Raw genomic sequence first — 24,423 nt, 5'->3', positions numbered from 1 at the left:
TAAAGAAAAAAAAAAAACCCACTGCCTAGGTCTTTTATGGACCAAAGTGAATATAAATATACAACAGATGGCATTCACACCATTTAAAACAATGTGTGTGCTTCCCACAGTTTTACAATATAGTAGTACTATAAAGTTTTGAAACAAAAATACAAATAATTATTTTAAAAGTCCTTTGATGTTTATAGAATGAATGATTCCAGTAGGACTGATTTTTCTCCCAATATCCTGTGGAAATTGGTGCACAGATGCTCAGAGGCCAATAGGAGGATCACTAAGTTCATGCATGGGCCTCTCTCCCCTCAACTTTGTGATTGATGTGTAGCAATCATAAAAAGGACCTTCACAGACTGATTCTCCCACTGCTGCATTGCCGGCTTCCCCGGGAGCACCCTCCGCCAACAGCCGGCTCGCCCAGGAGGCGGGCGCGGTAGCAAGAGCGCACCGCCCTCCCCAGACGTGCCCACGCCGCCCCGCCCAGCCAGCTCGCGGCCGCGCGCAACAGGCCGTGCGGGGTGAGTCGGGCGATGACGGCGGGAGGGCGGGTTCCTCCAGGCGCGCGATCCCCTGCTCCCGACTGGGTGTGTGGGACCTCGGGGCTGGGCCCGAGAGCTCTGTGGCGCTGGTGGCAGCGGGGCCGGGGACGCGTCTGAACCGCTCTGGGCCCCCGGAGCTCCGGGCCCAGTGGACACGCCGGGATCAGCGGGGCCCGGAGGTCTGGGGTGCAGTCACGAGCGTCTGTAACACTTGGACAAGCTCACGTGCTCGGCCCGGGGTCCGGAGACCCGGGACGAACGTGGAAAGCGTGTAGGCTTGGCTGGGAGGGTAGGAGCGCGGCTGCCACGTGGGTTGCCAGGGCCTGGGCGACAGGTCGGGCCTAAGAGACACGCTGAGGAAAGCTCGTGCATGCGGAGGCGGGAGCTGAGGCTGTCCCTCACCCCACTCCTGACTTTAGCAGCCTTTGCTTCCAGTTCATTCACTTTATCAATAATTGGCTGTTGAATGCTTGAGTTGTCCAACAGGTTAAAAAGACCCAAGTTTCTCACTGTGTTTCTAGGAAGTGCAGGCCTGGGCCTCTGGAGACTCTGATTTCACCACTAATTAGTTGTGTGTCATCATCAGGAGTTTCTTTCAATGGTCTCATCTTTTAAGTGGAAGGGCCTGATCTACCCAGTTCTTACACCATCAGCTGGATGGGTCTGACTCCCTTCCTTTGTGACCTCAAGGTCATCAAAATACATTAATGAGGTACAATTCATTTTCCTTCTAAAATAAAATTAAAAACATAAATGCCAGTCACAATTTAAGGTCAATATGAGAACTTTGCATTAATGATAATTCTTAATGCGGAAAGAAATCATTTAGGTTAGCCTGGGCGACCATGTTACAGGCAATATATTATTTTTATCAGGCGTGCGTGTTTTACTGAGCTGAGTTCAACTATTGTCTTCTATATTACTGGATCTATAATTTGCCTGGAGAATTTAATAATGTTGATGTAGATTTCTGGGCCCTAGTCATCAGAAATGGCCATCCAGTAGGTTTGTTGCAGGTCCAGAAATTTGCGTCTTAACAAAACTGATTATGCCCACGGATTACTAGCTGTGCCCAGGTTAAACCCAGTCCCACTTCCCTCCTTGGGTTGATTATAATTACTGGTATCTATTTGCCAGTTAGCCCTTGGAATACTGTTGAATACCAAAAGCATAGCTGCCTTCAAAGTAGCAGTCATACTGCAGGAGGTCTCTGTTTTCTCCAGCTCTGGTTTTTGTAAGGCCTTGCAGATTTTTTTTTTTCCTCTAAAACTGTATATAGATTAAAGATGAAAAAGTGAAAGTTAATTTAGCAAGCATTTCTTGAGAATCTCCTATGTGCTATAGGCTCTGCTAGGTTCCAGAATGTGCAGATAGCTGTCCCTTCAAGAAGCTGTTATGACTTCTTGTCATTCATATTACTTTGGAAAAGGTAGGACACTTTCAAAATATAAATATCTTTTTTGGCTATAGTATGAGCATCAGTATTGATTTTCTTGTACAGTTTATCTGCAGGGCACTTAAAGTATGAACTGTTAATCTTTTTACTTAATCTTTTTACCTTTTAATGCTTATAGTCAACTCATTGAAAACAATTATTTTTTAAAAACTTTTTTTTTCCTGTAATATTATAACTTCTTTCTGGGTGGTCTGTGAGGTTATAGGCAGAATTGTATTAGCTGAACTTTTTGTAGACAAAGCATTCTTTTGTCTATATTTCTTGGATTTGAAGCCTTTTTTTTTTGCTTTTTAAAAAAATATCTTTTTTAGTTGTAGATGGAAAGAATACCTTTATTTATTTATTTTTTTAAATGTGGAGCTGAGGATCAAACTCAGTGCCTTCCACATGTGAGGCAAGCACTCTTATCACTGAGCTACAACCCCAGCCTCCCCCCCCCCCTTTTTTTTTTACTTTTTACCACGACTGAAATTGGATGCATCTTAGGACTTTTTTGTGTTTAATGGAATAGGGTGTGTTATCTATTCTCCCTTCCACCCTCTGAAAGCTGTTAAAAGGAATGGTTGTCCTAAAGCATGAGTAGTGTGAGCATCGAATAATACATTTGCCTAGTAACATCTAAGCTAGGTTCCAAGTAACTAAGCCTCCAATCATTTCAGCATGTACACAGAGAAATAATAAATGTTGTAACTTTTAGCAATATAAATAGTGAAATTTATATTCTAACAAAAGCATATATTTTACAGTATTACAATTTAATTTTATGCTTGTAAGTGGAGAAAATTACGTGATTTTATTTTGGTTTAAGTATTTTGTGCATTTTATTTAGCCACACTTTCTGATAGGTGTGCTTATACTGTATTCATATTTTATGTTTAAGGAAAACAAGCCTTTCACTAGCATCTTCCTGCTTATTCCTTTAAATATCAAAGAGACTAATTCTGAGTAATAAGAAATATGTGACTGAATATAAAATTGTAGGGTACCTTTAGTGAAACAAACTTAAAAAAACACTCTAACATTTAGTTTTAAAATTTAGATTTGAGCATATATTGGGATCCCAAAGACCATTTGTAGGTTCTGTGATTTTTTTGCGAGAACGTGCTGATTCATTACAGCAAAAACATACTAAGCACATTAGTAAACGGGAAAAGGCATATGGAAATAAAGTCCTGTGGTGACCAGGTACAAGATTCCAAGTATTCTTTTTGTGGAGTGCTTAATTGCTCTGGGCCCTAATTTTGTCACCAGGTGTGAGGTGTTGCCAACCAGGGAAGCTCATTAGAGACTCAGTGCTCAGGGTTGTTACTGGGACTAGTCACATAGGATCTGTATTCCTGGCACATACCAAATGTCTAGACCCAGAGAAGGCAAGCAGGTATTCAGTATAAACTCTATTGTTTTACACTTCAGGCATCATGAGCCACTCATTAATTAATGGTGTTGGGAACCTCCCTAAATCTTAAGTTCTGAGATATCATCCACAAGCTAACCTCTCAAAGGGTTGCAGTCAGTCAAGCTATGGTGACTCTATTTTGTACAAATAGTCTTTATTGACTCTCTTTTCATATCTCCTGTACATCACTTTAGAATTCCAAGTACTGCCAATGCTTTTTCTCAGTAAAGCCTTGATTCTTTGGTTTGTCCATTTGATTTAAAAGGTATAGGAAACATTTTCAGAAAATATATCTCATTGGCCATATATCCTAAAATACTAGTTTATTTTTTCCAAGCTAATTAAGCTCTTACCCCTCTACTGTAGGTTTTTAGTATCAATTTGTATTAGTTTTCCACCATGATCGTGAATGTCTTTTGAAAGAACTGAGCTGTTCATTGGTTTGAAATTTAGGTGCTAAAATGAGGCCATTATAGACTTTTGTATTTTGACTTTCCCATATCCTCATTTGTTCAGTTTACATCTGGGTTGCATTTTAAAAATTCTTTGGTAAATTAGTTGCAGTACATAACAAATTATTCTAGAGTGTTTACTTCTCAGGCCAGAATACTAATTCTACTTAGTCTGTTGTGTAGCTGAAATACTTCTTAGTTACAATGAAGAGAAGAGAAAACAACATTCTTGTAATTCTGATAATTCAACAAAATAGGAAACCATAACACTTATAAATTACTGGTCTTGGAAAAATTGGCATTTATAAACACAAGTGCTTCCTAACTTTTTGTTTTTGTTTGTTTTCCTTCCCAAACAGAAAGGACTTCTAAGAATCTGGTGAAAACCAACCCCTTTCTTGGGGTAGGGTGAGTACAGGTTGAGTGTCACTAATCCCAAAGTCTGAAATGCTCCAGAATCCAAAACGTTTTGAGTGCCAGAATGATGCCACAAGTGGAAAATTCCACCTGACGTCTTAGTAAGATGCCCTGATGATCTGTGCACATTGCAATTGGAGAGTGCTGTTAGAAATTAATGATTTTGGTATTTCAGTTATGATGTTTTATTGTTTGTTTAAAAGTTAGTGTTTTAAAAAACTTGGCATGTAATTATTTTTGGCCTTCACTTTTCAGCCCTTTGGGTTTTTTTTGTTGTTGTTGTTGTTGTTGTTGTTGTGTTTTGTTTTGTTTTAATAGGGTGGGAGGATGATAAATTGGGAGTTTTTAAGAAAGGCTCAAATTTGGGAGTGAAGAGTTTCAGGAGGTTGGTGGAGTCTTGGGAGCAAGCAGCATCTCACTTCAGCCACCAGGTGACACCACTGGTCCAGGCCATCGTGATTTCCACCTGAACAACAATTGAGCATGTACTGTGCTGAAAGCACCTGGCAGTGGACAGCTATTGATTGTTTGCCATCAAATGTTTGTAACTCAGAGTTCATCTAATTAGATTCAGGGCCTTGTGCTGATAAAGAAGCTAAATTCAAAAATTTTGGCTTTGCTGTATCAACCGCCATAGGCTAAACCTATGACTAAGAATTGCTGAAACAGTTGAATGGTTTAATTTGGGATAATTATACCTCCTAATAAATAATGAATTCCAGGACTTGAGTTTATACACAAAAACATGTTTTCCTTTAAATGAATGCATAATCTAAGTAGTGTGTGAAGCTGAATCATATCTTGGAAGAAATGCCATTGACTTAAGCCTGTCTCATTTCTAGAGGAAGCAGTGTTGACTTGGGAATAGTTCTCATAAAGACATAGTGTTCAGCCATGGTTTGTGTGTACAGGCCACTAACACCAGCAATGACACTTCCAGTAGACCTAACCATGAATGTTTTTGTTCTTTGAATAGGTTTGCATTCCCTTCTTGTTTGAAGACAGACAATGCCAAAGAAAGTGAAGCCTGCAGGGAATGAGAAGGAAGAGAGTCCTGTTCCCTGTAAGCAGGTGAAAGTGGAGGCAGCTGGTGGACCTTCCACCTTAAACTTTGAGAGCCCCAGTGGTCTCTTTGAAAGTCTGATTTCACCCACCAACATAGAGACATTTTTCAAGGAATTCTGGGAGCAGAAGCCACTTCTCATTCAGAGGGATGACCCTGCAGTGGCAGCATACTACCAGTCCCTATTCAGGCTGACAGATTTGAAGAGTCTGTGCAGCCAGGGTATATACTATGGAAGAGATGTGAATGTCTGTCGGTGTGTCCATGGGATGAAGAAGGTTTTAAATAAAGATGGAAAAGCACACTTCCTTCAGCTGAGAAAAGATTTTGATCAGAAAAGGGCAACAATTCAATTTCACCAACCTCAGAGATTTAAGGTAACAAGTTTCCCTATTACAGTCTTCATACTTGCCCAAAATGCTAACACTTGACCATACATAACCTCACAAGTGAATATGGTGAGCCTCCTGCCATTTTTGGAAGGCATAGCACCTAGTTGGTCTTTAAAGAGTCTGAGAGTCTGTATTATCTTTTGGCTCTATTATTAGGAACTCCAGTAACTAAGGGTGGACATTGTTGAGTATCTTTGAGCTGCAAAAACTAAATTACATTGATAGTTTATAAAGTTATTAAAGTAGTATTACACCTTCAGGATCATGTTCTATGGACTGATTTATGATTTTGTATATTGTAGAGATTTCTGTTTGGTTTGTCCTATTACTATAATTTAAGGCATGATAGCATCAAGGTGATATATTTTTTTTGAAATTGCCTCCCTTTACTGCCTACATCTTTCTAAGAAGAGGCTTCAGAGCTGGGACCAGATCACATACCAGATGAATGTCTAAGAAAGTGACCTCTCTTCCTATTGACAGTTGAACTGGTGACATTAAAGGTTGGGGTCCTGAAACTTTTCCTGGGGAGGCAGTCATAAGTGCAGGATAACTTTGATTAAAATTATCCTGTAACAGTGACTGACATTTGGGAAATAATTTGCCACCTCTGAACTCATTAAATGCAGATTTAGGATGAGGTAATCTGCTTTTTTAGAGATCTTTATGTGTCAGCTCCAAATTGTTGAGGGTCTCATCTGAGTTTTAGATACTATTATTCTCATTGTTGTAACCAATGATAGAATCAAAATGGCAGCATGGGAGAAGAAAGTGGAGTTTGAGGAGATTCCATATTGAGGAGAGTAGGATTCTGCCTGTATTGGTGGTTTCTGAGACTCTGCCATCAGTTACCAATAATATTTCTTACAATTTAATTCAGAAGTTGGTTTGTTAGATCCCATTAGGCTTCAACTGGTTAGTGCCATTCCTTCTCTTGTCAAAAGGTCTTGAACCTATTTATACTCTAGATGAAATATAAGTACTCAGGTGTTTTCAGGACAAGTCCTGATTCCAATTATTACATCTCAGGCAATCTTAAAATGTTGAAATGTCCCTGTAATGCCAGCCTTTTGGCACTAACCGCCCAGAAGGAATTTATAAATGATTTCCCAAACCAACTCATGATTTGAATTTAGAAAATATGGACCACATATAAAATGCTTCTCTTTAAGCTAGTTGACTCTTTATCGGACTAGAAGTAGCTTTTTTTTAAGAGAGACAGAGAGAGAATTTTTTTTCTAATATTTATTTTTCAGTTATCGGCGGATACAACATCTTTGTTTGTATGTGGTGCTGAGGATCGAACCCGGGCCGCACGCATGCCAGGCGAGCGTGCTACCACTTGAGCCATATCCCCAGCCCCATTTTTTAAAAATATATTTTTTTTTTTTTTTAGTTTTAGGTGGACACAGTACCTTTATTTGATTTTTATGTGGTGCTGAGGATCAAACCCAGTGCCTCACGTGTGCCAAGCGAGTGCTCTACCACTAAGCCACAGCCTCGGCCCCTAAAAGTAGCATTTTTAAAAATATATTATTAGCTGTAGATGATACAATATCTTTATTTTATTTATTTATTTTCGTGTAGTGCTGAGGCTCACACCCAGTGCCTCACACATGCTAGACAAGTGCTCTACCACTGAGCCACAACCCCAGCCCAGAAGTAGCATTTTTTGAGTAATTTTTAGAAACCTAAGAACTAAGAATATAAATCAATGAAATTTGTTACATATAATTTGGTCGTAAACCAGAAATTTATTATTTAGCCCATGTGTGGTGTCCTCTATGGCTGCCATTTCTGTATTTCAGAACCATCTCCCCCAGGGCTTTTCTCTGTTTGTCTATTTAAGCCTTGCACACCCTTCTAGGATTCCAAGTGGCCAAGAAACTGTTTCCTTTGCACTATTTACTCTTCTCTTTGGTTGGGTTTAATTATAGAAAGGATGACCTTCCTCAGCCAAAATTCAGCCCTCATGCTGAATTTTTTTTTTTCCTCTTTCCACCACCAGTACCTGAGAGACCTATAAGCTATAAGAACCCACCTTCTTACATAGAAGCTGAGTTCAAAATTCTGTGTTATGAGGAGGATTAGTGGTGAGTGTGTGTGTGTGTGTGTGTGTGTGTAGGAATGAGTCTGTTACATCAGAATATGAAAGTTCAGAGGTGGTTTACACTGGTCAGGTCAAGAGGGTGTCAGCTTGAATAGTTAGCCCATTGTTCATTGAGTCTCAGACTGTCTAAGTCTTATTAATCTAGATATTCTGCATACTTTCCCATAGCTATTCTAAACTGGTCTGGTGTTTTTGACTCCACATTTAAGTCATTTTCCTGTTAGACTTTGAAAGATGATTATTGAAAGTAGCAGAACTTTTGAATATTAAGCCTTTCTTTAGGTATATGAGTGGAATTCTGGTCTTAGCCATGGCATTCTATTTTGTTTCTGTGGAGACTGACATTTGGGAATTGGAGAAAGGTCAGTGGAGGAGGTTGTACCAACCAGGAGAGAAATCTTCACCACCCTTATCTTTCATTTTTCTGGTTCTCAGCCTCTTTGTGCACAGTAGGAGTTTGTGGTAACAGGAGACAGGGGCCTTCCTTGCACTCCAGTTAGTGTTGTAGTGTAATACTTATATACTGCTTTACAGTTTAAATAGGTTTTGAGATAAGTTGAGTTTTGCTCCTCCCCAGTATTGGGGTGGGGTGTTAGTAGCTTTGCTTTATAAAGAAATCTGTCGGGGCAGGGGATGTGGCTCAAGCGGTAACGTGCTCGCCTGGCAATGGCGGGGTGCTGGGTTCGATCCTCAGCACCACATAAAATAAAATAAAGATGTTGTGTCCACCGAAAACTGAAAAATAAATATTAAAAAATTCTCTCTCCTCTCTCTCTCTCCTTTCTCTCTCTCAAAAAAAAAAAAAAAAAAAAAAGAAAAAAAGAAAAGAAATCTGTTGCCTAGCTTGTGACTACAGTTGGACTCATCTCTTTTCAGTAGATCACAGTTGGCAGATTCAGAAGCCAAAGGTCTAAGAAAAACAGAAAAACTGTACAACTGATAGCATTTGCAGTAACCTTTAAGAAGAAGAGACATGTTTACATCAATTGCACACCTTGAATGATCTTGAATGATGCTTGGGCTGGGAAACAAAGTCAACCATTTTGTCCTGAAAGACCTCTAAGGACATCGGGAGAAAAAGAAAAGCTCTGGTTTCTTAGTGGTTCCACTTACTGTACAAACATAATTACAAAGCCAGGTCCTGTTGGTCTCTCTCCTGAAGTAAATTAGGTTCTTTGGGAGTTCTGAAATTTTCTGAGGTATTCAGAATCCATTAAGTTATTTTTCTGTGTCAAGGAGAACCTTCGAGATCTAAAATAAAGAAGCCCAGTGGTCCATATAAAGATATCTTCCAAAGCTTTTGATTTTAATGCTGACCCATTTTATCCCACTTTGTGATTTTAATACTGTAGATCTCTTTTAGTCCAGTGGTAGAATTGACTCTCAAGTTATAATTGATTTGCTCAGCAAATATTTGAAAATGTTGTAATGTCTTCTATGAGCCAGGCACTGAACATTCATATGCTTAAAATTTTGGTCTCTCTCTTGACAGCTGGGGTTGTAGTTCAGCCGTAGCATGTTTGCCTAGCACTTGTGAGGTTTGATCCTCAGCAGCACATAAAAATACGTAAATAAAATTAAGGCATTGTGACCATCTACAACTCAAAACAAAATAAAACAAAGCAAAAAAAAAAAAAAAAACCCTTTTGGTCTCTTTAGTGTAAGTGAGTCACCTTTTTTTCAGTTATCTTAAAGGCATGGATTCAGGAGCTGATTTGCCCAAATTTGAATCCTAACTCCATCATTTAATAATTGTGTGTTCTGGTGCCTCAATTTTCTCATTTGTAAACTGGAGATAATGGTAGTAACCACCTTATGAGACAGGGTTGTTGTGAGGGCTGTAGAATGAATAAAAAAGCACTTTGAGGCTGTGCCCTGTCTTGGGGAAAATCTAACACATTCTCTCTCTCTCTCTCTCTCTCTCTCTCTCACACACACACACACACACACACACACACACACAAATATAGTTCCTGTCTAGGCACTTCAGTGGGCCTTATACCTAACAATTGATTAGTGACTAGAGAGAGAACATTGCTCACCCTTGTTCTTAACTGATTTGTCTATAAGCTTTTTTCCTAGGTTTCATTTCTGCTTCCATTGCTTTAAATACCCATTTTGTGTAGGTGGCTCCCAATCTCTAGCCCATACTTCCTGCTAAAACTTCAAACTTACTTAAAAACATTTCCACATTGTGGGGAGGGGAGTGGTCTTAGCATCCCAAATTTAAACTTTCTTATGTGAAGCTCGTGGTCCCCCCCCCCCCCTTGAAAACTTATTTTTTAGCAAGCCTTTCTTGTCTCAGTCAATGGAACTGGGAGCTAATTGCCCAAGTCAGAAACCCAGGTGTCTTTTTTTTTTTTTTTTTAATTCCTTTCATTTCCATGCCCCTTTATCTATCAGCATGTCCTATCAGTTCTACTTCCAGAGTACCCCTGGGCTTTTCAAATTCTGATATCCCTCTTCCACCATCCTGCTTATATTTTACCTAGACTGCTATCTCAGTAGCTTCTAGACTGGTGTCTTACATTTGTACAATCCGTTTTCCACCCAGGAGCCAGAGTGAGCTTTTAAAAATGTTAATTGGTTCATGTCATGTTCATGTCAAAATCCTTCATGACTCACAGTTGCTGCCTTGCCAGTCTATCATTTGCTTACTTCTTTGCAGTAGTGTCTGTGCTAGAAGGGAAGATTCTTGAGGGCCCTTTACTGATTAATTGTCTGTTCTATGATAATTGTGAAAGGAAGGCTTCCTAAGTGAACAAAAACATTTGTTTTATTTCTAATTTATTTTTATCCCTCCCCCCTTTTCTTTAAAGGATGAGCTTTGGCGGATCCAGGAGAAGCTGGAATGTTACTTTGGCTCTTTGGTTGGCTCCAATGTGTATATAACTCCTGGAGGATCTCAGGGCCTACCTCCCCACTATGATGATGTTGAGGTGAGAGAAGAAGCATATTGCCCAGTGTGGGGAACAATGAGTTATTGAGAGCATGGTTATAAAGTTGCTCTGGGAGTCCTTGGGGTTCTTTTCATGTTACACTCTAAAACTTCAAGACCAAGTCTGTGGCTGTTCTTTATGTGCACTCTCTGGAGATCTTGAACTCATCTAAATGTTGGGCCAAAACAAATCTCTCCAAATTGATTTCCTGCTCCTTCTCAAAGGGAGAGATTGTTTCCAAACTTACTAGTAAAAGAACATCACATTCATTCCTTTGAAACAGGAATTTACTGAACTCTATAGAAAAGTCATTAGCTTTTCCTTTAATTTCACAAGGTATGGTCTTTGATATAATGAGATCACACATAATCCCGGCTTCTGCTCTCATTTTCTTTTTTTTTCCAATAACTGCCAAAAATATATATGTTTTTTCCATTCGTAGAAAACTTGGGACAGCCTGAATGAAGGTCATGATTTAATTTAAGCACTGGCACTTTAACAAATGTTGATTTCATTATCATATGGTTTCCAAAAAACTTAACTGACTTTTTATTTTTGTAAAAATATGAGGTATGTGAATACAGAGATATTAGTAAAAAGTTCTTTTTTTTCCCCCTTCTGAGACCAAGTTGATGGTAGTACATTTTCCAAAAGAGTTTTTATTTCTATTCTTAATAGACCATTAAAGTATCTTTGGCTGAATAAAAAAAAATAAAAACTTAAAAAGTTTTCCTGTTTACCGAGCCCCTTTTCAATATTTTAAGACTTTAGGCATTCCATTATAGCTGAAACTTGCCTTTTCCAACTGAGATTATCGGCTTTCAGAGGTCTGTAAGATGATTTCAAGAGTGAGATTGTTAATATAAAGAACTTGGCAATACTCTAACAAAGTGAAAAAAAAATTGAGTATCTGTTCAGTATCAGGATTCATGGTTACCTGTTTTAAAAAAATAAAACCAGTAGTGGCCACTTTTATTGCGTGGAGTGATATGCATTTCAGATTCTCTCATTTTTAATTTTTGTCTGAAACTTAGGATTTGTCTAAACCCCCTCAAAGAACTAATATTCTGAAAGATTTTGCACGTGAATTGTCAGGAAACTCTCTGACCTCCCAGGTCTGTGGCTTTTTATAGGTTTTCATCCTGCAGCTGGAGGGAGAGAAGCACTGGCGCCTTTACAAACCCACAGTGGCCCTGGCACGTGAGTACAGCGTGGAGGCTGAGGCCAGGATTGGCACTCCAACACATGAGTTCACATTAAAGGTATGGAGTGACCATATGGGCACCTCTATGAGCTGGCCTGTCTCTGTTGCTAAGACAAGTTCAGGTTTGAGGTTTAGAGTTTATGTAACTGTCCCTGTGGGAATGTATCCTTGGGACTCTGAGGTAGGATGGCTCTCCTTGCAACTAGCCAGCACAGGCAACTTCTGAAGGAGTCTTGGGGGTTTGCACTTGGAGAAGTGAGCTAAGGAAGTATTACATTTATTTCTGAAATAATCTATAACCATATATGATCCAGTTCAACAGAAGTAAAGTTAATTCAGTGTACCATGAACTTCTCCAGAAAAAAAGTGAAAGATTTGGCCTTGGGCAGTTTTTCTACATCTAAGACAGCAGGCGGCATGGGTTGTAGGTTGCTTAGGCAAAGCCTGGCCAGGAATCTCTTCATTTTTTGGTTGCAAAAACTCGAGTATAACTCACATTCCTCCTGATTATGCAGCAGACTATTTTCTGCACTCCTTTCTCCCTGCATATAGTTACTAGAAGAATAGTAATTAATGAAAGTTCTTTAGGATTCTTCCTCCAGGGAGCCAGGTGGCTTTATCATGTGCATTGGCATCTTTTTGCTGAGAAAATCTGTCTTTGAGCCGTTAGCATGGATGGGAACACAGCTAGTCCTCAGCAGGAGAGGTTGTTGAGAAAAAAACTTAAAGTATAAAAAAAGCTTCATAATTAAACTTTATACTCTACTTTAATGCTACTTTAATTTCCTTTAGTGGCAATTAAACAATGGTTAATTCAAGCTATTCCAGAGATGCTTGTAATAGAATATATTGCAATGGAATTATTTACATACAGTTATTGTTTTTGTACTTATTTCATCTTCAAGTTGTAATTATTATAGAATTCTTGTCAATGCCTATATCTGTTTCTGGATTTTAAGATCTTTGCCTGTTTATCTGCCAAGAACTAGGGGAAAGCAATCTCCTTTTTTAGGATTGGGCCTAATTATAGTGTACTTAAGTAAATAAACAACAATAAAGGTAACCTTGGTTTTATATGCCTTTGGTCAGCAGTCTCTAAACTATGGTCCATGGGTCAAACACCTGACCTACTGCCTGTTGTTATGAATAGAATTTATTGGTACAAAGCCACACCTATTCCTAAAGTATGTCTATGACTGCTTGCATTACATAGTTTACTAGTTGCCATAGAGAACACAGGACCTCAAGTCAAAAATACTATATTTGACCCTTTAGAGAAAGAGTTTGCCCGTGCCTGCCCTTGTACATTTACCAGACTCTTGGTTGATTGTGTTTAAGCTAGAGACTAAGCCATCAGGGCTGAGTTGCTCAGGTGGACAGCCTGGCTATTTGTCATGTTGAAGAAAGTCAGGCTTCATAGTGGTCTTTAAGTGTGGAGGGTGTGAATTCTCTGTACTGTTGCCATGGGACTTGGAGGACGAGATGGAACAGATGTCCATTAAACATTCAATGAACACTGTTTATTAACAGAAGCTCTGAGTCTCCTGGAAGGAGAAAAACAGCATTGTGAGGTACACTGCTTTTCAAGTGTGTATATGCACATACATGTGAAATTTTAATCAGTATACCTCTTCAAATGAAATTGCCTAGTATATGAAACAAAAGCTGAGTCACTCTGGTTGGGAGAAGTGTGTGGAAGACACTATGGGAGTGCTGAAGCCCTTGTCACCCTTTTTCCCACTATTGCAGTGCTAGCCAATGCAGTATATCTGGCAAACCAGGAGTGTTAGGGTGAAGACAGCCCCCATAGCAAAAATAACAACCCTCTGCTTGGTGATCTGACAGAGCTGGTTTGAATTCAGATGTTGTCACTTAGCTCCCGTACTTGGACAAATTATTTAAGTCTGTTCTTCTTCATTAAAACAGAGATCATAATATTTACCTCGTAGGATATAAGAATTGAAGGATATTATTTTGATATCCCCTTTACAATGAAATCACTTTGATGAGGTATAAAAGTATGTACTAGTGTAATGATTTAAAAAAAATATGTATTTTTTAGTTGTAGTTGGATACAATACCTTTATTTTATTTATTTATTTTTATGGGGTGCTGAGGATCGAACCCAGGGTCTTGAAAGTGTTAGGCAAGCGCTCTACTGTTGAGCCACAACCCCAGTCCGAAATGATTATTTTAGTAACAAAAAAATTTATTATAGTTCTGGAGGCCAGGAGTCCAAAAGTGGTCTCCACTGTGTTGGCAGAATCACATTCCTTCTGGAGGGAAACTCTCAGGGAGATCTTCCTTGCCTTTTCCAGTGAGGGCCGGAAAGCATTGATCAAATGTTTGTGGAATGAATGAAATGTGTATGTGAGGCTCTCACCTACACAGGAGCCAGCAGAGAGACACTCATTAAATGGTTCTTTTAAGTATCAGTAAAGCACTTATTTACCTGCAGTACTGTCAGTTTGGTAAAATTTAAAGCAAATCAGCAGCCCAAAATATAAATAAATGTATATTGCTTTTGCTTTGAGGGAAATCTTTACAATTCTTTTAAAGGTGGTATTTCTTGAGTTCTGTCTCTAGGGCTCTTTTACTTAACTATTGAGCTAGACTGCTTCCCTTACTTCAGAGAGGAGATGAATGGCTCTCAAGATTCCTTCTCTCTTTAGGCAGTTACAGAATGTTGGTCTCAGTGGGATTAGGGAGGAAGTAGCTCAGGGCAGGAGTAATTTGGGAAGAATTTTTTCATCTGTTTATTTGGAAGCGAGTAAAGGGGTAAAAGGGAGTAGGCTTATCTACCCAAGAAGATAATCTTTCATTATATTTAGTTTGTAGGTTCAAATAAGAGTAATATAGTTTTTCAACCATTTATCTAACATTTTTTGAACATATGTTGTGTGTTGGGTGCTTTGCTAGGTTGGGCTCTGGGGAATATAAAATGGGTAATTGACCCTTCCTGGATGAGCTCAAATATTATTAGAGTGGTAGTGTGGCAGCCAAGATATGTAAGCACATAGCACATACCCATCTTTGCCCTGGGATCTTTGAAAACTGCATGTCCCTAATCCTATGGGGTATGGGGCTGTTACCCCATTCTAGTAAAAGAGAAACTGAGGCTTAGGGAAGATAAATGAATTGCCCTGGTCAGTAGTCCATAAATGGCAGCATCAGTATGACAAGCTTCACTCTTAACCAGGAGGGAGAGAAGATGCTCCCCAGGAACACCTTCCTGGATCCCAGAATCAGGCAGGGTAGTTTCAGGTGTATCTGGTGTCAGCTTGAGTTTAAAGACAGTGACTCTAGGCCTGGATTTCTGGTGGATTGTGGTTCACAGTGACAGGCTCATGGACACAGTGAAGCTGGATGGAGATTGTCCCATGAAGCAGTGGGTTTGAGTAGAGATCTGAAGCTCGATACCTGTATTTATCTCATTAAAACAAAGAGGACTATCTGGGCACAATGGTGCACTCCTATAATCCCAGCAGCTCAGGAGTTCAAAGCCAGCCTCAGCAATTTAGTGAGACCCTAAGCAACTCTGCAAGACCCTGTCTCTAAATAAAATACAGAAAAGCACTGGGGATATGGCTCAGGGGTTAAGTGCCCCTGGGCTAAATCCCAGTATCAAAACAAAAACAAAAACAAAAAAGAGGACTGAGAAGTATAGCTCTTGTTAACTCTACCTTTTCTTTCTCCTTTAGCCAGGTGATTTATTGTACTTCCCCAGAGGGACCATTCATCAGGCGGACACTCCTTCAGGGCTGACCCACTCTACTCATGTGACCATCAGCACCTACCAGAACAAGTAAATGCTCTGTCCTCAGCCTAGCATCCCGTCCCTAGCTCTGAGTTATGGCCCAAGCAGCCACATTCAGCAGGGACACCTCCTCTTGTTTCTGTCTTTTTGCTGACTTCCCTATTTCTTTGATGTCTCATGTGTGTGATTGGCCCATTGGATTTGCTCTTGGGAGCACCATGGATCTCACTCAATATATAGAATATTGGGAAATTGCCTGAATAAAAGGTTTCATAGTTTGAAAAGAAAAGAAAAAAAAAAATACTGTAACTATGGGTGTGTCAGTGTGTTAGTGATGCCAGGCTGGGCTTGTAATCTCTGTGTCTCTCTCCTTCTCCCTCTCCATCCCTACCTCTTTTTATTTTTAAAAATTATTGTGGCAAAATATATATAGCATAAAATATGTCATTTTGAATTATGTTTAAATATAGAGTTTGTTGGCATTAGATTCGAACAGCCATTACCACTGTTTTCAAAACACTTCCAAAGTCCCCAACAAAATTCTGGAACCTTTGAAACCTCTTGATCTCTTAAGAGTTCCAGTTTTTACAGTCCATGAAATTTAAGTAGGAAAGGGAGCCTGGAACAGGAGGAACTAAAAGCACATGAGATAAAAATAGATCCACTTAAAATCATGACAGTTGGTTCATTTTTTTCAGTAGGCATGTACTATTCCTGCTAGTTGTCAGGAATGCAAAGGTTACATTTTGATGGGCTTTGAGAAAGCTGACACTCTGGAAGTAGTGGCAGGATCAAGGGATGGATATGTAAATAGTTGCCAAACAGTGTGATAAATTCAGTCTGAGGTTTGCACAGATACCCGTGGAACATAGAGGAATTCACTTAGTTGAGTGTCAGGGAAGGTTTCAGAAATGAATTGACACTATCCCTGAGTGAGTCCTAAAGTGTGCATAAGTGGGGGTGAGTCAGAAGGTTGGGGTAGGAGAGAACATTCTATGGCCAGCGGATAATATGACCCTCTCCTACCTCCGAAGCCATGATTTACAAAATGAGTAAGCATACCTCTGCTTCCTTACCTGATTTTTCAGTATGAGATTTACCCCTATGCTTAAGAGCCTTACTGAAGGAACTGGCTGGAATTGGGCCTGAGGTCAGTTCTGTCTTTGCCCACAAGTAGAAGGCCCAAGCTTTATTAGGCTTCCATTCTGAAAAAATGTCTTTGTCACTGTGGCTATTTGGGTTTCTTAAAGTGTGAGGAATAGAAAGTCTGAGTCTAGCTCAAGAGCAGAGCAACTGAGGGAGTGAGTCATAGGACTTGTAGAAGGGCCCTACCACAGAGTCTGGAAACAGAAGTTCATTCTGGGTCTAGAGTAGCTCTGGACTTTGCCAGTCAAGTTGTTTTGCCCCATGTGCATCTTCTGGTATCCCCTCATTAATGTTGCTCTGCTACCCCCTTGCTCCTGAATTTTCTCTGCTTCTGTTTCATTTCTGTTATTGTCACCATCTGGTTTTCTGGTCATTGCTTTTTGCTCCCTCCTTTTCTTTCTTTAGCTTTGTGTACTCATAATATTGGCTTATCCCATGCTGTCATCAGTTACTTCTGACCTCCCTCTGTATCACTGAACCTATTTGTTTCTGCTGTTCAATATTTGACTCTCACCCTGCTTTCCGATCCTGAGATTGAAGCTCTGATAGGCTGCCCCTGGATCCCATCTCACCCTTATCCAGTTACCTGTAGGTGGGAGGAACTTTATAAGTTACAGAGGCTGCTGCCCATGTCTGTGGGTGGGCACCATAAATGATGTGTCTAGACTAGACTCTGACTTGTGTCTTGTATAACTCGAGGACCGTTGTTCCTTGGAGGTCTTCTGCTCTGAGCCTGGGCTCTGTCAGCTCCTGTAGGAAGGTGAAGATTTGGGGCTTCTCCCTAACACCTTCTCATGGCAACATTATTGGAACATTTGGAGCCTGTTCTGTGGGGCAACAGCAGGTTGAATTGGCTTTTTTATCAAAGTGAACTCCTTAAGAGGTATTATTCCTGAATTTTGGAAAGTCCCGAGGTCTGTCCTAACTCTGTTTAGAGAACAGAGCACTGTTTTTTAACTGCTGTTGAACTTTTCTCAGTTGTTGCCATATGACTTTCACCTATTAACAGTGCAAAGGAAGTAGGTATTTTATGCTGCTGCATGTGTCCTACAGTTGAAGCTCAATTAAAAGATGTGGCATTAAGTCACAAAGCAGTGAGGCCACCAGGTAGTGGATACCTTGGGGAAAGTACATCTCAAGTGGATTTTGTCCTAATTTGCCACTTCATCAGAAAGGGAACATAAAAGTGTTAATTTTCCTGAGTGAGAAGCAAAAGTCATACTTTGAATTTCCATTTTGCACATAGCCAGCAATTTGAAATCTGCTGGTAACACAGGAAAATTTTAAACAAGCTAAGAAATGTTTAAAGAGGGCAACCCCACAGAGAGTGTTTCTTACACTGGCACATGGTTAAGAATGAGCCAATTTTACTACCCCAGAGAAAGCAAAAGTAATTGAACACTGAGCTTATCCCTAGATGTTATTTTTGGCCACTGGCTTCTCCCTCTACTCCAGTAAAACCATTGCTAGAAATCAGTTCTTTTGAAATAGTTGTTGGTGGATATTTTACTAAAGAGCAGCTTCCCTCTTTTAAAATGCAGTGGAAAATATAACATTTCACTGTTCAGGTAATTACATAGTCTGGAGATCTTGCTGTTTCCCTAAATGTATTCCTCTTGGATTTATTGCATAAAAGATACTTTTTCTAGATCACCTGAGTGTTATATTTCTACAAAGCTCCTCAGAGATACTTGTGTTAAAGCTTTGGTCCCCTGGACTTCCTATTTTATGACAGTATCTGATTATTTTTCTGGTATCTTTAAGAAAAATCATGAATGAAACTTAACTTTCCACTTTTAATTTTCCAAGTGAGTGCCTGCAGAGAAAGAAGCAGTGTGATCAATGAAGATCTTAGGTTTTCATGTTGAGTAACATCAAATTTAATTGAATTCAGAAAGCTTGGGCTGGGAGGTTGAAACCCCACTTGTAGTTTGTAGTTTTTGGTTTTATTAGTAATAGGCATTTTGCATATATTTGTGTGTATTCACTGGTTTTTATTCTTTCTTTTTCATGGTATATGTTCTAGTTCATGGGGAGATTTCCTTTTGGACACCATTTCAGGGCTTGTGTTTGATACTGCAAAGGAAGATATAACATTACGGACTGGAATACCCCGGCAGCTGCTCATGGTAAGAGTAAAGAAAGGCATGTGGAGATGAAAGTGGCAGCCTCAGCCCAGGCCAGCCGAAGCCCTACCTTCTGGGGATCCAGGATTCTTTACTCAGCTGAGCCAAGTTCTTCTGCTGTGTTGCCTGCTGAGCTATATGATTTGCAGAATGAATGGATGCCATCCAGAGATCGTGGGTGTTGCATAAACAACTCTCTTACTTTATTTCACAGTGATAGTAGCAGGCACTGTGGAGAGCTTGTTGAATAAATTGGCCAGGAGAAATACACATGATGGGAAATGAGGAGGAAATAGGTTTGTTCCAATGATGACTTAGAGAAGAAACCCACTGGAGACCCAGGCCTTTTTGTATTCACTGGTGCTCCTGCATATTTTTGCATTTTGAAATATGAGTACTGTTTGGTTAGTTTTGAGAAGATCATTAAATGAGGGCTGGGTGGAGCAAAAGTGAAGCAGGCACCTTAGAATAGTGACTTGCTTTCCAAAGGCAGAGCCAGACTGCACTATATGTCTAAGGATTCTTCTTTCTAGGAAAAATCCTGAAAATTGTTCTTTTTTTATTAACAACAGGTAGCATAACATGAATGGGTTATGAAGAAGTAATAGGATAAGGTTCTTAAGAGCTCCTGTCCTCTCTTGAAATGACACAGAATTTTGTCTGTAGTGTGTGGTTGGTGTTAGGCTCAGCATACTACTGTGGAGACTGAGACCTCGGCAGTAAATTCTGCTTGGGTCCCCACCAAGGCTCACTTCTGTGTTTTTAGCAGGTGGAAACCACAACAGTTGCAACAAGACTAAGTGGTGCTTTGAGGACTCTTGCAGACCGTCTGGAAAGCACCAAAGAACTGCTTTCATCAGACATGAAGAAAGATTTTGTTATGCACAGACTCCCCCCTTACTACACGGGAGATGGAACAGAGCTGTCGACACCAGGTGGAGCTTTCTGTTTTCTTCTAGGTGGTTGGGGCTGGGGCCGGGGCGGGGGACATTTGAGGCTTTCCTGGGTAGGCCCCTCTTTGAGCAGATGGAAATTAAGAAGCAATTTAATATTAATGTGGGCATAAATCCATTCTTAGCACATAGAGTTAAACTAGATGGACTGCACTCATTAGCATCCTGTACCTCACAAGTCATTTGCAAAGAACTTATAGCATGCTGGAAAACAAGAGCCCTGTCTTTGGGTTAGGAATATATATATATATATATATATATATATATATATATATATATATATATATACATACACACACACACATACACACTTATGGGTACTCTGCGAGTCAAAATCTTCAAGAAATTTTAAGGACTTAAACACTGAAATAATCTTGTTGGAATTAAGGCAGAGGTGGGTAAAATGTTATCATTGTCAGATGAAATGCAAGAAAACTGAAGTCACCACATAAATTAGGTGACTAATTTGTGACAGGTTTAGGCTGCAGCTGACATAATGCCCTCTGGATAGAGGATGTCAATGTCTTTTAGGAGAGGCTACAGAGAACAACCCCTTGAACCCAAAGTTGTATTTATTGATTTGTTGCAATGGAGAAGACTGCACACCATTGGAAGGGCATGAGAAAGGACTTAGGGATGTGGGCCTGAGCTAAGTGATTTTGGAGAAGGTTCGAGGAAGTAGAGCATTGCTCTGGATTGATGCTGTCAGGATGAAGGATTTAGAAGAGACCCGGCCAGAATCCTTCTTATCCAATGGGTAGGAGGAACACATAAGGCAATGTTACGATGGGTGAGCAGCAGCAGTCATTCCTTAGCCAGGTGGGAGTGTGGTCACTGGCGGTTTGGACAGTGTTCCTGTTTTTGCCTGAGTTCAGATATGGGTCTAGAATGTTTTCATCTTGACCTGTCATGGTTAGGGTGGTCCTATCTGACACTGTTGCTTTGTAAAAGGCCTTACCAGCTGCCAGGCCAGCTCACTGGCTGCTTCTCTTTTTCAGAGTTGAGTGAGGGGTGTATTTTTACTAATCACCAGGTGAGAACCATTGAAATAAACAGTACTTTGAAGGGAGTTAAGAGATTTTTATTGCATCGACTCAAATCAAGTATTTTACCTGCAGTGTTTTAATCTTTAACAGAACAGAATTTGCTAAGTTTCATCTTATGACCCAGAATGTTTTCCCTAATGGTTTCCTTGTCTTAGCTCTTCTAGTCAATAAAGTTATACCTCCCTAAGAGTCTCCCCACCCATAGGACCTTGTAAGGCCTGTCAGTTGTAGTGACTGCCTTTTTACTAAGTTAAGTCCACTTTAGAAAAGAGTGACTATTTTTTTTTTTTTTTTTGTGAACTTTATTAGATAGCTTTAATCCGACACTATACTTGACCTACATAGACTTCCAGGGCCACACAGTTAAGAATAGTTAAGAATTGATAGAGTGGTACAGTTTGAACTCAGGTAGTCCTTTGTGTGGGAAAAGCTGTTGGAGGATAGATACTGGAGAAATAAGTGCTCAGGCCAGATGGCAATATGTCCCAGTCTACTGCAAGTAGCTACCACGTTTTGATGGCATTATTTTTACCTGTTGAATGTACTCATGAACTTTTATCTAATTGTGTATCTGTCTTAACAATAAAGATAGCTCCATAAGCATAAGGATGCAAACTCATATTTGGATTCACCTGCAGACTATTAGTTTCCTAACCATTTGTACTGCAAGCAAGTTCGAATGGCTGGTTTCCTTTTTTGAAGGTTGGATTTTTCTTTGGTGTTTTCTAGGTGGAAAATTACCAAGGTTGGACAGCATAGTGAGTCTGCAGTTTAAGGACCACATCATCCTCACAGTAGGGCCAGATCAGGATCGATCTGTGAGTATCCAAGAGGGATTTCCTCTCTTCCCAGGGTCTTTTTCCACTATAGGCCTCAGTTTATTATTCAAAAGGAGTATTGGTCCCTGCCCTTCTCCTTCAGGAATCCATTTGTGTTCAGTTTACCATCACTCTGGTCAGATAATGCCAAAATCTTACTGTTCCAAATTTTCCTGTGTGTTGGATACTTGAGGGCTTCCTCTCATCCCCTCAGAGTCTCCTCCTTCATTTCTAGTTATGTAAATATGTCTGCTCTTGGCTTCCCATCCTACTGCAGGCCATGTTTTTGAGAATCCCTGCTTCAGTCCCTCTCTGATCATTTGCATCAATTTCTGTGTGGTTTTGCTGATATTTCTTCTCAACTTCTAATCCCATAGATCAAAAATAATAGTCTACACTCTGTAACCCTGCTATCTATCTAGCCCATGGTTCTCAAAACTAGCTGATTGTGGAATCAGCAAGAAAGCTTTTAAAAAATTAAATTCCTGGGGCTGGGGTTGTGGCTCAGTGGCAGAGCACTTGCCTAGCACATGTGAGGCACTGGGTTCAGTTCTCAGAAATGCATATAAATAAATAAGGTCCATTGACAACTAAAAAAAAGAATTAAATTCCAAGTCTCCTGTGGTCTGGGTTAGAACCTCTGCATTTATGGTTTTTTAAAGCTCCCTATACTAAGGACCTTGAGGACTGTCCCATACCCTGTTTCTTCCTCATCAGCTCATTTGGAAGGTGCCCCATGAATGATTGAGGAGGAATTCACACGTCTTCTATGTTGTACCAGCCATCAGGGCCAGACCTGGAAGGGTTGACATATATAAAACCTCAAAAATACACTATTAAAAAAATTCTAGTTATTTTGACAACCAGTTAGTTTGAGACAGTGTGTAACAAAGAATGACAAAAGGTTCCAGAAAGAAGTAGGGGTCATTTGGGAGGCTATCACAATTCAAGTGTCATTCTTCTATAAATTACACAGCTGTTTTTTTGTTTTTTTTTTCTTATTGGCTGCAAAGTGTACAGATATGATTAATATAAATCAGGTTCCTGAAAATACCATCTTTTAAAATAACGACTTTTAAGTTCCTATTGATGAATTATACATTGTGTATATGTCCATATAACTTTTTGCCCAAAGGATTCTTTAAAGATTAGATATAATTTCATTTGAGCAACATGACTTTAAGATTTTTCTTAGTGTTCACTTACTGGAAAACCCTCTTAGTACTGAAGCCCTCAATATTTTGTTGATGACTTAACATTCTTTTCTTTAAAGGATGAAGCTCAAGAAAAGATGGTTTACATCTATCATTCTCTAAAGAATAGGAGAGAAATACACATGATGGGAAATGAGGAGGAAATAGAGGTTTGTTCTAATGGAAACAATGTCATTGCTGAGATTTGGGTGGTGGCTGGGAAGAATCAATTATTTTTTATTTGTATGTAATATGCCTTTTATGGCTGTAGTATGGACTTACCACTTGATATCACTGTGATACAGACCAGTTTTAAAAAGATACTAGCTGGAACCTGTAGCTTTATAGGAAAAGTAAAATAAATGTAAATGTAAGGCATTTCAAATGACTAATAATACCACTACTTAAATTAGAATGATTTTCATATGATTTAAATGGGCATCAGCAAGTTTTGTGACTTTTCTAAGTTTATAGTTGATGAAAAGAGCTTATCTGAAGTTTCTGAAGGGTATCAAAAACAACAATGTAAGGTTTATGTGAAAATGCCACTTCAGCAAACTAAGTTTTTTAAAATTAAACTTATCCTTTTTCAGTCTCATGGACTTCGTTTCCCTTTTTCACATGTGGATGCACTGAAGCAAATTTGGAATAGTTCAGCAATTTCTGTCAAGGACCTGAAGCTTACTACAGACGAGGAAAAGGAAAGCCTGGTATTATCCCTCTGGACAGAATGTTTGATCCAAGTAATCTAGTGATGTTATAGAATCAAATAACTGCTATTTTACATGCTCATTTTTTAAATTTTTTTTAATGGGAAGTTGGGTAGGAGAAAATTGTCAACCGTCCTTACTTATTAATATATGGGAACATGGAAGGGAGAAAAAAAAAACAAAACAGGAAATTATAAGGTGTCCCAGAATGTGACAAAACCATATTTTTGACAAATTTATTTAATCCAGTGTGGTAGAAAAGGCACAACTCCAAAAATGTATGATGTAGAACTAAAATGTCATTAACCTTTGTTCTTTGGAAATAACTTCTTTAATGCGCCTTCTTGGCTCTACAACAATTTTTAAAATATTAACATGAAAATTTTTAAGTTTTTTTTTACAATGAAAATATACATACCTTGGTGTATACACAAGCTTCCCTGTTAAAATAAAGTTATCCCTATAACATTAGTCTCATTAAATAATACAGCCACACCCATGGGAGGCACTCAACATCTATGGACTTGAGAAAGTTTTTAGATTCTGCTTAAAAGATGACAAAAGCCTGAGATTTCAGGGGGAAAAAATATTTACATGGAAACACCAAGTCTATAAAAAACACTCAAAATAGTGGGTCTTGAGTTTAAAATATTGTTATTTTTACATTCTAAAGTGCATATAGGTTGATATTTTTTTAAATATCATTAGA

The 24,423-nt window shown here is 39.3% G+C and overlaps 1 protein-coding gene across 6 annotated transcripts; it reads left to right on the top strand.

The window, feature by feature from the left end:
• The first annotated feature begins 463 nt into the window (after positions 1–463).
• Positions 464–23,763, top strand: RIOX2 (ribosomal oxygenase 2). 6 transcript variants are annotated; one of them, XM_081301042.1, is made up of 11 exons: positions 464–515; positions 4,200–4,248; positions 5,234–5,697; positions 10,642–10,761; positions 11,895–12,023; positions 15,667–15,770; positions 18,895–18,997; positions 19,764–19,929; positions 21,723–21,811; positions 23,085–23,174; positions 23,598–23,763. In XM_081301042.1, exons 3-11 carry the CDS (start codon positions 5,266–5,268, stop codon positions 23,754–23,756), a joined length of 1,392 nt encoding a protein of 463 aa, XP_081157168.1. In that variant the 5' UTR covers positions 464–515; positions 4,200–4,248; positions 5,234–5,265; the 3' UTR covers positions 23,757–23,763. The 6 variants fall into 6 exon arrangements, with proteins under 6 accessions (XP_081157168.1, XP_081157163.1, XP_081157167.1 ...); XM_081301037.1 differs by having other exon boundaries at positions 19,761–19,929; XM_081301038.1 differs by lacking the exon at positions 464–515 and adding an exon at positions 570–1,248 and having other exon boundaries at positions 19,761–19,929.
• The last annotated feature ends 660 nt before the right edge of the window (positions 23,764–24,423 follow it).

Source organism: Spermophilus citellus (assembly GCF_964194105.1).
Source record: "Spermophilus citellus genome assembly, chromosome: 7".
NCBI lineage: Eukaryota > Metazoa > Chordata > Mammalia > Rodentia > Sciuridae > Spermophilus > Spermophilus citellus.
Note: the sequence above shows the minus strand (reverse complement) of the source record. Positions and strands in the feature narration are given on the sequence as shown.